Source organism: Glycine soja, chromosome 5, assembly GCF_004193775.1.
Source record: "Glycine soja cultivar W05 chromosome 5, ASM419377v2, whole genome shotgun sequence".
NCBI lineage: Eukaryota > Viridiplantae > Streptophyta > Magnoliopsida > Fabales > Fabaceae > Glycine > Glycine soja.
Window position 1 is genome coordinate 3,005,914 of NC_041006.1, and position 16,709 is coordinate 3,022,622.

General features: G+C 29.8%; 1 protein-coding gene across 1 annotated transcript; it reads right to left on the reverse strand.

The window, feature by feature from the left end:
* Positions 1-1,228: 1,228 nt before the first annotated feature.
* On the reverse strand, positions 1,229-2,892 carry LOC114411934. Its single transcript, XM_028375682.1, has 3 exons — positions 2,451-2,892; positions 2,191-2,324; positions 1,229-1,658 (listed from the first exon to the last, which is right to left on the reverse strand). The coding sequence occupies exons 1-3, from the start codon at positions 2,737-2,739 to the stop codon at positions 1,539-1,541; spliced, it is 543 nt and encodes a 180-aa protein (XP_028231483.1). The 5' UTR covers positions 2,740-2,892; the 3' UTR covers positions 1,229-1,538.
* Between the last annotated feature and the right edge of the window lie 13,817 nt (positions 2,893-16,709).

Below are 16,709 nucleotides of genomic sequence, written 5' to 3' on the forward strand. Positions count from 1 at the left end.
AGCCAGGGAAAGAAAACAATTAAAAAAAGACAAAGCAAAAATAAAGGGTGTCTTTTGCTTTATTACTAGCATTAGACGGAGAGAAAGTATTGGTAGGAATAATGCAATGGGCCATGGGAAAAAGAAAAAAAATTCTTCTGCTTCTTAATGCAACAAAAAATATCCCTGGGGTGTCATGGATGTCTAAAGTGATGAACTGCACAGGCACATTGATTGCAAGTATTTTAAAGTAAACCTTGTGTTGTGTCACATCCTTCCTTCTCGTCACTCCTTTTACTTTTCATTTGGACTCCACACATTGTTTATCTTACTACTACTAGTTTTCTTCACACTGATTAAGGGTTATTCTTATAATTTTAAAAATACACAAGTGGTTGGACACAACCAAGCTCTTGCCCCATCTGAACTATTTCTTGATACATCAATGATACTGTTCAAATATAATGTATTTTTTTTATTTGCTTTGTGTAGTTTTTTGGTTTATTGAATGTGAGAGTTAAGGTTAAGCTTCAACCGAAGAAAACAGTAACAATAACTGTACATCAATATTCTTAAAATATTTCTTTTACACTATTTATCTACACATAAGCGCAAATTCTTGTATAGAAATTGTATCAGTTTATGTATAGATTTCGCCACCTACAAATTACTACACTCGTAATAATATGGAATATATCATCCACTCATACTGCCTTTGGTGGAGTAAATAGATCAGAAAGTTTGTCAAATAAAATGTTATATCGACGAAGTTTTGTGCAAATTAATGGTATGGCGTGCTTTATTGCCTCATTCAAATTTTTTTCTTTTATATATTTAACAGGTCGTGGATCTGGGAAAAAATAAGCAAATTATTAGCACTTTAACATTATACGTCCTTAAAAAAATTACCCTTAATTGTGTAACCAAAAAAAAAAAAATACCCTTAATTGTTTTTTTTTTTTTGACGAGGGTCGAATACCCTTAATTGTTTTGTGGTGGCGAACTTGTTTAATTTTTTTCAGGTTAATTAATATTCTCGCAGTTACCCTTAAGTCTTGAAGTATATAGCTACAAATGTCTTTCGTAACCATGATTTGTTTAAGCCTTTGTGCAACAGTCCTCACAAATATATTACTTTTTTCTGTTTGTTCAATTTATGGCTATATATTTTGATCTTTGGTAATTATCTGTCTGATGTCGACGAATTATGAGCCATATACTTATTTAAAAAAATCACATAAGAATAACGTTGAACTTATGATGATGAAGACTGATTCGCTAAAAAGTAATATCTGAATACATTAATTAATGTTCAATATGTCAACCTTTACTATACACAATTATTATGCATGAACCCAGTTGTTCAACCGAAGGGAATGTTTTCATCTCTCTTAAGTTTTTTTTCTGGCTTCCCTGAATGTACTATATATTTAATTTAATTTTAATTTCCACAGATCTAAGCAATCATGGAGCGGGATTAATTTGTATTTGGTGGTTTGAGTGTCTCTCAATGCTCCTCTGTCCCTCACATCACATGTGGTAAAGATTGAAAACACAGATCAGCTGGCTGCCTCTGAGATGCTTTGTAAAGAGGGTTGCCATGTTCTTGACTTAGCTGTGGCACTAGAAGCATTATTAGTTGATGCTGTCCTTGACCCGTGTCTTTCAGCTTTGGTTTCCTGAAAATGATGATTAAAAATTTAGAATCACATAGGTGAAAGCACCAAATGGCACATACAATATTAGCTTTAAACAAAACTCTCTCTCCCTCTTTAAATTCTCTTCTTGAATAAAATTCACTAATCTAATTCCTTGTAATTAAACTTTAAAAATCTAATACTTCCTTGGTTCATGTAAATTTTCTTAATTAAATACAAGTCTAACCCACTAGCTAGTAGAGAGTAAATGGATCAAGAAACCTGAAAATCATGAAGTATCAAGTTCCCAAACAAACTAGTAAAGCTTTGATTAGTTACTAGAATTAGAAATACATCTAAATCAATATGCAAAACCAACCCTTTTAAGAAATACTCCAACAATTATTTACTACTCATAAAAAAGATATTGCTTGATGAAATAATGGTTGACAATAGGCAGAAATATTACATCAGGCACCACTCTACTCAAGCTGGTCATGTTCTTGAAGATTTGATCATCATAAACAACTAGGGAAGTAGAAACAGTATAAACCAAACTTTGATTGAGATTTACCTGGTTGTCCTCCGGCTCGGACCTCCTTGTTGATTTGTCTGTCCTTTCCTTCATCAGATTTGGCTTTTGTGCTGATTCCGACAAGTTTCTCTTCATCTTTGCTTGTTTCTTTTCCCAAAGACCCTTCATAACCTCTGGAAAAAAAGCAGCACATAAAGGTTCAAATTTGGTATAAAGCATATAAAACATTTTAAGATGAAACAACAACATAAAAGAGAAAAAACAAAGGGTCAAAACTCAAGCTGAAAGTTGCAACTAACCTTGAGCTGAGATTAGTCTATAAACTTGGCCAAGCATAAGGGTATCAGTTGGTTTGAGAAGCTTGATGCGGGTAAGGCGAACAGGGTTGGTGGTATTGTCACTCTTACTCGAGCAATTTTCATTGTCCTTGGATGAGCACAATGTGGTGGAGATAAGAAGAGCAACATAGTGATCAGGGTTGGTCTTCATCACTTCACTAGCACTCACAGGCCAATACAACCTTTCTACTTTCCCATTGGGTTGCTGAATCACTAGAGTTGCAGTGTCAACGGCTTGGCAATTTCCCATTCTCTAACTCTCTCACACACACGACAAGATGAGGAAGCACCTCACTACAATACTTATAGCAGCCACAAGTTTTCAAGGGGCAAACAAACTGATATACAAAGAGGCCTATAAATACTACTAGTAGTTGATAAATGGCAAGGTTTTTTAAGCTTAGTGTTAAGAGTCCCAAACTTTATAGAAATGATAATATGTAGATTAAAAAGGGGCAGTAGAAAGATACATTTTGGCAAAAAGGATAGAATGGAACCCAAAATGGGGTGCGGCAAATTAGACCAAGACAGGAAAGATGAAAGAGAAGTGGTTAAAGTGTTATCCAACATGGATAGACGTGGGAGGCTAGGATTGGAGGGGTGAGGAAACAGACTAAAGTAGAAGGGGACCTTGACAACCTAAGGTGATGTAATGTGCACCTCTAAGACGTTACATTCTCGTGGTCTACCTTCTTTGGGTAAAATGAAATGTCCCTGTTCATAAGGTAATTCTTTCTTTCTTCCCATGGCTGTCACCAACTAATTACCCAAGACATATCTCTCTAGTCCCTAGGTTATATACCCTAGTTTATAGGGTATATAGCAGTTTTATATTCGACATTATTTAGATTTCAGAACTTCCACATTGACGCAAGAACAGTGGCCATTACACTAAAAAAATAAATAAATAAATAGTGGTTCCTAAATTAACAGCAATGGTACATGCAAAAAAAAAAAAAAACAAAAATGTTTTGTACACAATCGGAATACATCTTCTTAGGTATGCAGCTACACAATTTTCTTTACCATAAATATAAGAATATATTTATCCATACGTCTTACTTTCTCTTTCTTCCTCTCTTGGCTCCCACCTCATTTTTTTAATTATCTCATTTTTTTCATATTACTTACTTCCACAGTCCTGTTTTTTATAGTCATTTTAACCTTTTATTTTTTTCAAAATAATTATTGTTAGTTTCAAAGTTCAATTAATATTTTTCTCTCAAATATACCATCATTTGATACGCACTACTAATGGTGCAAGTTACAAACAGAAAGATAAAGATACTTTGTGATCAATTTTTTTTGTATAATTTGCTTATCCTATTTTGATGTAATGTAATTTGAAATTTCTTAATTATCGTAAGGGAGAAATTGGATTAGAAATAATTGAATGAGATAGTTATTGTCTATGGCTTGTTCCCTCCCTCCTTCTCATCACCATCACAATAGTATTATTATCATCATTATTGTTGTTATCATCATTGTGTCATCATAACAATCATGTAATCATCACTCTCATTATTATCGTCATTGTCATTATTGTAACAACCACCACTCACATCATCACCACTGCTCGTCACCTTTGTCCTTATTGTCATTGCTACCACCTTTGTCATTGACACTCATACTTCCATCACAATCGCAACCACCATTGTCTCCATCATCGTCATCGTCATTGTCATTGCAACCACCGCAACACCATCATCACTATTAGTGTCACCTATCATTATTTGGTTGGTATCAATGCAAGATAAAATAATGCAATAATGTTACTTTGTGTGCATCAAACAATGGATAAAATTAAAGTTTAAAGTGTTATTATCTTATTTGTATATCATATCCTCTCTTTACCTGATCACCAAAGAGGCTGTAAAAGCAAGTTGGTATTTAATGTGTACAACTTTTACCAAAACAATATATTTCACATGAGCTTATAAAATATAATGCAAGTCGAAAGTCATAAATACCATTTTGAATATTTTAAGAGTTTTATTTTGGTATATTATCAATATAATTTTTTATACAATTAACTAATTAAAAAAATATGAATTTAAAAGTATTTGTTATAAAATTCAATAATTTATAAAAGAGTTTTATTTTGGTATATTATGTTTTTTTTATATATATTGTTGATGCATTCTAATTATGTACACATTTTAATAGTAACAAATAACAGTGTTTTATGGACACATGCAACTTTTATTTTAAACACTACAAAGAATATTCATATTATGTTTGACTTGTTTAAAGTGAATGTCATATGTCAAATGAGTAAGTGGATATATAGGCAAGGATGCATTTCGACAACTAGTTTTTTTTAAAAAAAAAAAAGATCTTTGATAATTAAAATATGATTAACAGGTGTATCAACCTGTAGGTACTTAGGCGTTCAAGTAAGTGAATGATTCAACAGTGTACCAATATATGTTAAGAAACATGTATCATAGGATAACTTTTCACTTGTATTTATAGATGCAGATGGTAAAGATCGATTAGATGGAAAGCCTAATATAATCTCTATTAGAAAGAATGGATTTAACATTGTTACGTTAACATCAATTTTTTTAAAAATCGATGTTAACAAAAACGTGATAGCATATTCGTAAATAACACAACTTTATTAACATCGATTTTTATAAAAATCAATGTTAACATGAGTTAATTAACATCGGTTTTTCAAGAACTGACGTTAACGAAATCATGTTAACATCATTTTTTTCAAAAACTAATATTGTGAAATGATAGATCAACATTAGTTTTTAGTGAAAAACCAATGTTGCGAAAGGTGATAGGTTAACATTAGTTTTTAGTGAAAAAATTATGTTTAACCTTCATTTAAAAATATATAAATTGCCTCCACAAGCCCTAATTCACTTACTATCGCACCTCATCTCCTTCTCTTCGTCTCCACTCTCTTTCTCTTCGCCTCTCCGCCTCTCGCGCCTCCACTCTTTGCCTCTTCGTATCTCGCCGCCACAACAGCCTTGATTTCTCTTCGCCTCTTCGTCTCGCATCTTCGTCGGATACCTCTCTTTCTCTTTTTGTTTCGTCCAGCACAGTGAAAGGTGCGTGTGTGTGTGTCGTGGAGCCTAAACGGCGTTTATTTCAGTGATTCCTCACTTTCTTTCTTTTTTCGTTTCTTTGATACTCAAAGTAGATGAGCTAGGGGAATTCAGTGAGTGCAAGTATATTGTTCTGCCCTGCACCCCTCTGCAGCAACACAGGGGATGCACAAGCACAAGCACAGATTATGAGACAAAGACAAACCTGTTTCATGTTATGGTGTGGGAAGGGAGGGAACGATAATGTTGTTTTTAATTTAAAAGAAATTTCAGATTTGGGATTGGCAAATGTAATGAGAATGATTGGAGAGGGTGTGTGATTGAGGAAAAGTGTTGAAGTTGTTGTTATTATAGGTAGTGGAGAGGTAATTAATAAGGACCGGTGATAGTGTCTATGACTGCTGTTGACCTCTTTTTCATAAGAATAAAATCAGTGACAAGAGGATGCTGCTTATCTAAAAAAAAAAAAAGTGACAAGAGGATGCTAATGGGAAATTAGAAAATAAAATAAAATGTTGTGGTTCTTGAATCTTGGTTGATTCACTCTGCCTGAAGCTTTGTTCCCTCATGTTTGCAATACTAATGTACTATGTCGCCAAAGGGAATTTAAATAGTGTAATGGAATTAAAAATAGAACAGAAGTTGAATCCAATGTGAAATGTTATCCTAATAGTTTTTACAAGCTTGCAGTAATCAGTATTATTGTATTTTATTTATGCAATGTGGTCCGATTAGTGAGGCTAGCTAACCAATTTGAAGCCCTCATGATCATGGGTGTTTTGTTTTTGTCATAAGTACACCTCCTGTGTAAAATTGGTCAGCTATGCCTACATGTGCAGCTGTGCTACTAATATATTTTGAGAAATGTTAATTACAAGATAAAATTGTCCATGGACTAATAATATGAAATATTTCTACACTGTTATTAAATTGCAAATTATCTCATATAGTAATTTATTGACTTTTGGAATAATTATGTTAAAAGTTAAATTAACAATATTTTTTAATTAATAGTGTAAGTTTGTTTATATTAATTGTATATAATTAAACTTTAATTATAATATATTTTATATGCTATCATTGTTATCTTCCTGTAGTCATTTAATATAATCTATAAAAAGTTTTTTTTTTTATTTTTATCTTTTCTTTCCACACTTCACCACTTTTATAATTTATTTTATATAGGAATATGAATATAATTTACAATAAAAATACATGAACGGTTTTTACCTTAAAAAACAAAAGATGTATCAAAATGTTAAAGCTTAAAACACATAAAATTACACACACATATTAATTAACTAAAGTAAAAAAATAAATTAACTTATTCTAGAAAAAAATACTGAGATAAATTAAGTATCACAACAAATTAATTCACTAAAACAAATTAAATTAACGTATAAGCATAAACTCTCATGATATGTCATTGTTAAATGTTAAGTTCTCTTAATTAGCATATATTTTTGTAGAGACCGAGGTAATAAATACAGTGGTACATGCATTTCAAATGTTGATATAGAATAAAAAACACAAATGTTTATCCATATTTGTATCACTTTTAATATTACCACCGTTTCCTACTTGTCTAAATTGATGGATGGATGGAATGCCTCATATATTATTATTTGAATGCAAAAATGAAATAATTCCATTTACATCATGATAATTTCTCTATTTTTTTTTTTTTACTTCAAATACAGTTTTTAGTGTATAAAATAATAATTAATTTTAATTTAAGCATTCATACAAATTATTTGAATTCTTTAATTATCATTATCAAAATAATTATATAAAATTCACTTAACCTTATAAAAATATTTTATAATTTTATAATTTATTTTAGGTTTAAATAACATTTTGATTCCTATAAAATAGAAGTTTTAAATATTTTTATTTTTATTTGTCACTATTTTTGCTTTCATAATTTCAATTACATAACTTAATATAGTTTTCAGTTGAGTTTAATTAAAGTTGTTTTTTAACATACACATGACTACACCACCCGGCTCAAAAGGATTTAATCTTGGAGGATATTCAGGCATTTCAATTAATTGTAATTGGTTGTACTAAAAATCTTAAATTGTAATTGACTAACTATAAATTATATTTTATTGTATCGGAAGCTGAATTTGATTCTTGAAGCATCCGATTTGAGGACGAAGAAAAAAATATTTCATACTGTAGCAGAGCGGTGAAGGCAGTTTAAGTCATATTTGACCTCCAAATGGGCTCTGGCATACGACAAGGAAGACAAAGATGATAAAGTATATGAAAAATACGACATAAGCAAAGAGAAGCGAAACCAATTTTGCCTGAGTTGTAAAGACCCTTCATGGGAGGTTAGTTTATTTTTATTGTTTTTTAAACTTCATATTTACGCATTATTGTCAACCGGATTAAGTTAGCCTAATGTGTAATTGTTATAGGATGTTCGAAAGAAGAAGCAAATCATTCATAAACAAAACACTGTCTCTCACGTGTTATCTCGTGGGGGTTATGATTTTCTAGAAGAAAATTTGATGGAGGACAAGAAAAAGAAACGATTGGAGGAAGCAGCTCAATCCGGGAGAATTTACACAATTGTTAATCCTCTATCTTCCATTAAACGACACCTAAAGTAGAATATGACCCGCACAAAAAATCTAGCCAAATGACATATGAGGAAACAAAGGAAATTGCAAATACGATTGTAAGTGACTCTCTTTTGTTCGTGACCATTTTTTATAATAATTCTTGGATCAATAAACCAAATTTGTTTCATCTATTGACTATAGGATTTCTTGGAAGAACAGACCTCACAAGAAAGCTTTGTCGCCCATGGATGTTAGCAGGAAGTATTGACTACTACCATTGAACGACCAAAGCACTCTAGTTGTGTCAGTGCTGCTGGAGTTGGTGTCACGATCAAACAATACTTTGGGCTAGTTTCAAGGAACTCCCGCATGTCTACGTCCATGGCTTCCGAAGACTTGGAGCAGTTGACACAAAAAATCAAGAATCAATTGGAGGAGTCGATCATAGAAAAAGTGACTCAATAAATAATGTTATCATTAAGCAAAATGCAGTCCTAAATGCAGTCACAGATGCAATCATGGGGACTTGCACTGCCTCCTGAGCTTGAGGTTGGTCCTTCTGCTGCTCGTGTCAGCAAAAAAAGGAAGTTATGTCGATCCTTTAGTGCAGAACCCAGACATGGGTGACTCAGAGAAATGTGGGTTGTATGTCGATGAGAATATTCCCCACCTAGTTGTCCTTGGAAGAGTTTATGAAGGGTCAACGACCGTCCACAATGTCTTTTTGGGCAATGATCAAGTCAAGGTCGATGTTGAAGAAGTTCAAAATGTTGATACTCGCACCCACTTAAGAGGTTCAGTTAGTGGGGTAGACACTTAATACCTTCTTTGCTTGGGTGTCACATCTTGTAAAGCCTATTTTAGAACAGGTATTTCAACATGTTTTTAAGATTTATTAAAAAAGGATTTGTTACAAATGAATTGTTGACTGTTATTCACTTATGTTTGTTAATTGTGTAGGATAAAGAAGGAGCTGAGAGACTGGGGAAACTTGTAGATAGGTTGGATCCTCACATTGATCCCCTATACCTAATGACTTTGATCATCCCGCAACTTTTCCCAAGCCTTTACAGGTGTTGTGGGATGCTACCATGTTTGGGGTGTATAATGATAACTTCAAGATCTCTTTGAAATAGCATACGATGGTCAATGTCTCAACATCTTTGTTTTACAATTGTGGATTTTGTAAGTCACCTTACATTATTGTATATTAGCTAACTGATTGTTTTAAATTTATACTTAATTTACTGTATTTTAACAACAATAGACATATGATTGAGACAAGTATGCAAGCAGGGAATGCCTCCGTGTATGGATTCTTCAAGCCACAGTCCATAAAGAGATCTGAACAATCACAATTTGAATCAGAAGATTATATTAAGAAATGGATGCAGAATTCAAAGAGAGATGTCTACCTATGAGCCTACTTGAATGAGTAAGTTAAATTGAACAAATCAATTTAAATAATGTAGTGCACTATAATAACTTAATGTTCTTTAATGCAGTGCACATTGACAAATGGTCGTTATATGTCTTAAATGTTCCTTACACAATAGGCCCGACAACTACTTGAAAAGAATTATTAACAGGTCAGTTGTATTCTATAATACATTTACTTTATGATTAGTGTTTGATATCAATATTTTAATTGTACAATACACATGCATATTTCTCTTAATCAATGCTTTGAAGGGATTTAATGATAGTCAAGGAAGTATATCCAAGACTACGGCTAGATGAATTCTAGTTAAAGTAAGTCATTTAAACATTGTTTGATGCCTTAAAAATTACATTTTGTTACTCTATACAATAATTTTTTGTTAACTTTGAATATCTGAATATCCTATTAAATTTAGTGTAATAAGCAAAAAGGAAGCACTGAGGGCAGGTACTATGTAATGCATTGGATGTCAATGATAGTTCTATGAGGTTTCAAGAATAATTGGAAAATGATAATTGTTTACCTGTAAGCTAACTCAATTTGTTATAATTGTTATTATTTATACTTATTAACTTATGTTTTATTATATCATGCACTATTTTATTAATGATCCAATAGCATTGAAACCAGAGAGAATGAAGGCAATTCGCATCCAGTGGACAAGATATTATCTAAAAGTTAAAAATGAAACACTAGGTGTTTAAGTAATTTTAGAATTGTAGAGTTATGTTAATTTAGATTAGGTTACAAATGATTTTATGTATTCACTTTCATTGCTTTCAATATTTGTTTTAATTGATAGTAAATATTCAATTACTATGGACAAAATTTGAATTGTGTGATAAAAACTGTCTGAAAGTTGTTTGGATTGGTTCTGTTTTTCAATTTGCAGATTAATTTGAGGGTAATTAAAAAAAACATATGAGATATTAAAAAAATTCCAAAAAACAATATTGATTTTTAGAAAAATTGATATTGTTACGCAAAAACAACGGTGAGCAGAAAACAACATCAATTTTAGAAAAACCGATGTTGTCATCAATTCACAACATCGATTTTTAGAAAAATCGATATTGGTTTATACATATTTTACATTTTTTTTGTTATTTCTTATTATATAACATCAGTTTTTAACGTCAATAGTCTCAACATCGATTAATCATTAATATTAAAAGTTCTTAATAATAATATTAAAAATCTATTTTCTAGTCGCAAACAAATACTTTAGAAATAATTATTATTTTTATTGACCGATCCATTATTTTATGTAATCATGTAATCTAGGTAGCCTATTAATTTAGTGTATGCAATAGTATTTAACGTCTCCATCTCTTATGTAACATAATACTTTAAATTATCAAATTCCAGAGAAAAATAAGAAAATACAAATACATGAAGTTTGTTAGATGATTGCCTGGCACTGGCACAGTAACGGACACGGCCCATGTGTTCTCTCATGACTATGCCATTAAGATCGAGACTTAGATATTATTATTCATTTTTATTTTAGAAAAATTATTGTTTAAGGTTTCGTAGACATTTTATTGATTTTTAATTTTGCATATAAAATGAAAATAAATATCTATTCATGTTTTAATCCTGCTATGAAACGGTGACTGCTTGGTATGATTCGAGCAACAACAACAGGGATGAGTTGAAATATGAAAAGATAAGAGATGCAAGAGAGTGAGCGGTGAAAGAGACACATAATAGGGCGCAACATGCATTACATGTTTGACAATAACAAGTAGACCAGTGCCACTGCCAATGATTAACGCCAAATATAATGTTGAGGTGCATGAAAATTTGAATCACTTGTTTTGAGACTATTCTCCATGTTGTTTCATAATCATACCGGAATGAGAATGTGCATAATCACTAGACTAAAGTAGATAAACGATACTAATTTGAAAAAGAGCACACACACATAGACAATAGTAAAGTAATAAAGAATTGAAGTGGGTTTCACTTTCAGCTAGAGATGAAAGGACCAACTTTGGCGTGACATTATTTTCATGCATGGACCACATAGTAGAGAGAGAAGCCATGAAGTGGGTTGTCATCTCTTAAATGATCCTAGTTTCGGTGAGTGGTGTAGAATGAATGAACCTAAAATTCAGAAATTTCTCACTCACGCCCACTCAGAGCGCGTGTGACGGTGGAAGGGAACAGAATAGACACACTCACACAAACTTGGGAGCTTTAAGGTGGTGCTTCAAAAATAGAAGACTTTATCGTACTTTTTACTTACAATTTTTAGATTTTAGTAAATTTTTATTTTGGTTCTGAATTTGTAAGATGATGATAAATTGATGATGATAAATTAAATTTAGTTTGTGAATATGAAAACCCTCATTCCTATTCTCATCCTCTCCAAAACGGTCTCTTAAACTCCAACACAAACAAGCCACAAAATCAAAGCAACAACGTTAAGAAGAGCATCTTGTGCATTATCTTCAACCACTCGCTTTACTCTAAAATGAGTATTTTGCTATGGCACTTATAGTGAAATCGCAAACCCTGAAATTCATTTCAGAGAACGAGAAGCTGGTCCTAATGTTCACAGAGGACAACCACGATCATTAAACAAAAACAGGAGCAAGGGTCTGTGGGTTTTGAAAAGGCGAGTTGTGGCCGAAGGACAAAAACAAACAAAAAAACATGTTTTATTAAATAAAACTTAATGATACTGGCGACTTTTAGCTGTTACCATGTTCAAAATACTTATGTTTAATACGTGTATTTTGTGACAATTAAAATTTATTAAAAAATATTAGCACGGTTAGTCAGCTAATGGACATTTAAAGAAAGGAAAAATTTGTAAATTTATTTAAAATGTTAAAATTGGAAAATAAAAAGTACAAACAAGTTAAAGTTAAAAGTAGGAGGAACATTTCTCATAAAATTAATCATTATTTTTTACGGTGATATTTCATACCATAACCAATATCATAATAAATAAAGAGAATCTAAATACATATAACTATTGAATTTTAGATACTTACAAAGTATATACCTTCTTTTCTTTTTTTTATTCCCAAGAATAAAAAATAAATATTAAGAGATCATCATGCTGAATCAACTGAAATATATCTCAAATTTATTAAAAAAATATTAATTAAAGTGTTTTTGTAATGGATTCTAAGTTGGTGTCTTTGCTTGCGATGCACAGCATGCATGACCAACCCATATATATATGTATAGATTGGTTTGTCTTTTACTTTGAATGCGTTTGCGTTACAAAAGAAGAAGCATCCGATTATGAAGAAATGGTCCCTCTCTCCCGCCATTTTCTCTGTTAGCTCCTCCAAGAATATGTTCTTTTCCTTTACAATATTTGTTTATTCAACTAAATTATTATTTCTGTTTTTATTAAATTAAATAAATACATACAACCTTGCTGGCAGTGATGGATCTACAGTCATATGAGGGTGTGCATTTGTATCTTTTCATTTTTTAAAATTTATTAAATTTGTAAATAAAATTTTATATTTTTATATTTTATTTCATCTATATTTATATAATTGAACCTAGTAATTTTATTTTTTATAATTTACACCTATTAACTTAGGGTTTTGAATCCGCCAACTGTTGCGCGTACCTATCATTACTTACTTCCTCTGCGGACTATGGGGTTTACGTAGGAAGGAACTTGAGAAGCTGACTTTGTGCCGTGTCTTTCCTACATGGATCAACTAGCATATCTTCTTGACTTGGATATGGTGGATCATATCTTGAGTGTAGGTATTATTTATTATATGCTTTGCTGGAATTTATGTGAAAAATTGATTGAAAAAGAATTGATGTTAAAAAATTAATTTTTCTTTAAAATAATATCTTAAAACTAAATTTAGAAAGAAAAAAAATTATTGAAAGTATAACTATTTTTGCAGTATAAGAAATATGTTTTTAAAATTTTAAGAATCTCAACTAAAATTTTCAAATTAATTCTACTCACTGTAAAATTAAATTTAAAATTCCAAATATATCCAAACAACCATTTTTACTGTACAAATAATTTTGTTTGGCCTCTAGTATTTGGACCATAAACAAACAGGTCATGCTCTTTCATGAATTGCAAACTGGTCAATGTTAGCATTGTTTAGATGTCTTATAATTCAAAACGCTCTTTCATGATCAAATGGTAGCATAAACGTTAATTCTTTTGCTCTTTTGTTTTTTTTTTTTAGAAAAATATCATTTAATCACAAATTACACGATTTGTGTGACTTTCAAAATTATTTTTTAAAAGATAATAAACTTATCATAAAAGTTTAATGTCATGTTTGATTTATTATGTTCTATTAACTTTTAAATTTTAAAAAATGATCAAAATGATATATTTCAAAAACGAATCATCACAAAACTTTTAAGAGTTAATATATATGACCAAAATAACTATGAAACATAATAAATTAAAGTGACATTAAATATTTTAAAATAATTAAGTTTACATAAAATCGTCACTACCTTTATTTTATGATTGAGAATAATTGATGAATGAAATTATCATCGTTATTAAATGAATAAATTGAATAATAATAATAATAATAATAACAAAAGTGAATTATTTTTGTTTGTTATTTCAAATTTATCTCTTTTTTTATTTAGTAATTTCTAATTTTTTAAATAAAAAAATATAATGACAATTTTTAGTCGTAACTATATTAATTTAATTATTTTAAAATTTAAAACCCTAACTAGCACTAATATTTCTAATGATAAATTGAAAAAATAATCAAAACGATATGATTCAAAAAGATAAAAGACTACAATGAAATTTTTAAAATATAATATACCAAAGTGAAATATAATGGACAAAAGTGACATTATATCATTTTAAAATTTAACAAAATACTAAAGTTTCTCACATAACATTAAAAAAGTGACCAAAATGATACATTTCAAAAGCATAAAAAGTTAAAATAAAATTTTTAAAACCTAATATATCAAAATAAAATAACTATAAAATATAATGAAGCAAAAATAACATTAAACATATAATAAATGATAGTTTATAAATAAATAATAATGTAAAATCATTTTACAATGTCTTTAGATAATTTTTTCTCTTATATATATATATATATATATATATATATATATATATATATATATATATATATATATATATATATCTTATGAATTTATTGTTCTAAAACTTGAAAACGTTTTTTTTTACTCTTTTATTTCATCAAGTTAATGTTTTAATTTTTTTTTTCGTATAGTGTTAAAAGAAGACACGATATATATCACCCAAACCAATTAAGTTAAAACAATATTGTTTCTTAGTTTTATTTAGACACGATCCATTACCTTATACAATGTTTTATTTCATATTTGATCCTGAATTGCTGCAAGCTTTGATGCATGGATTGCAACTGGCATGAAAATAAAGATGGAACTCATGGATATTTATTTGACTCCACCTCGGATTTGACAGGAAAAACTCATTTTAATTGGGATCAGATTTTCTTTGACTTGGGAAAATAAGTCACTCTATTCCTTATTTTTCTCACTACATATATTTTATCATTATTAATAATATAATTTTATTATTATATACATTATATGTAATTTTTAATGATATAATTATGTAATTATTTCATATTTCATTTTTTATAATTATTAAAAATATAGAATAATTATTTTAATAGTTAAATAAAAAAATATCTTTTGTTTCGTATAAAAAAAAACTGTTGTAAATTTTTTTCTAATGTATGTTGAACAACATCATGTTATTATTGTTAACTGGGTTAAATTTTGTATTTTATATTATATAAATTAGCTGTTCAAACTTCAAACTAAACTATAAAAGTTTTCTACCATAAGCTCTTATTTTACTTTTGCTTGTTACTTTTTTTAATTAGCATTTTAATGATTGTGTTGCAATTATATTTTAAATAAGCTAAAATAATTTAAAGAAATTTTAAAAAAAAATCTATAAGAACATGTCATAAATATAGACAAATTAAAAATGTATGTGTAGGAATTTAAAATAAATTTTGTAAGCTCAAATATTTAAAATGGTGCCTAATAAAAACTTAGAAATTTATTGTATGTGTATGAAAGTAATCCATTGAAGTTAAACTAAATAATTAGAAAAGTGAGAGATTTAATCAAATGATTAGGCGAAGGTTAAGCCAATTTAGTAATTGAATTATTGTCAAATTAAATTGGATTAGTAAGATATTAGTTGGATTAAGTGATGAAAAAATCTTGTTCTAGCCCAAAAAATTCACTAAAGCCCAACACCAGGCCTGCTATCAGTTCTCTTGGTGGGTTGGAAACCCAATATCTCAACACATGTAAAGTTGTTAAGTTGGATCGTATGATTTAGATTGCGTAGAAATCTCCAGCCGTAGGATCAAAACACATCTTCCCCTCTCACTTGTACTCGTGCAAAGACATACATTATATACTATTGCAGCTCTATTGGCGCGCGTGTATGTTCTCCTATAGCTATTTCCGGAATGCAATGTAGACCCATTCTCCATTTTTGTTATAGATTATTTTAATAAGAAATGGGTGAAGATAACAACAATGACAAAGTAACCACAATGGAATGTGAAGTGGGTTTTTCTATAAGGTTTAAAAGAAATTAAGGTTAGAACCATAATTATGACGAAGCGCTTTAGCATAAAATTAAGAATAAAACTATGATTTATAATCCTTCAACGTGAGGGATGATAAACAGGGACGCGAGAAGAATATGCATGGAATTTAACATATATATTTAATGTAATTTTCCTTCATTATTGTTGTGAGTGATTAATCATGAATTGATTTCACTTTATAAGTGTTAATTATACTGTTATATGTTCATGAAAATTAGTCTTTTATGTTATAGTTATCAAGCAAACACAATTGGATTGTGACCTCTATTTAAGAGGATTTTTTGAGAAGTCTACTATTGGCAAATTGAAAATTTGTGTTAATGAGAGAATTGGAGATTGCCTAGTGAAAATTCTGGTTGAATTGGATATCAACTTTAATAAGACTGGCTGTAATCATATCATTATTGTCAAACTTGGGATCTTGGTTGTTTGTGTTTTAAAATTCACATAAATGATATGTTTAGTGATTGTTATTTGTAATACGATATAAATTGTTTTATTTACTTATTTTCTGTTGCGGTTAT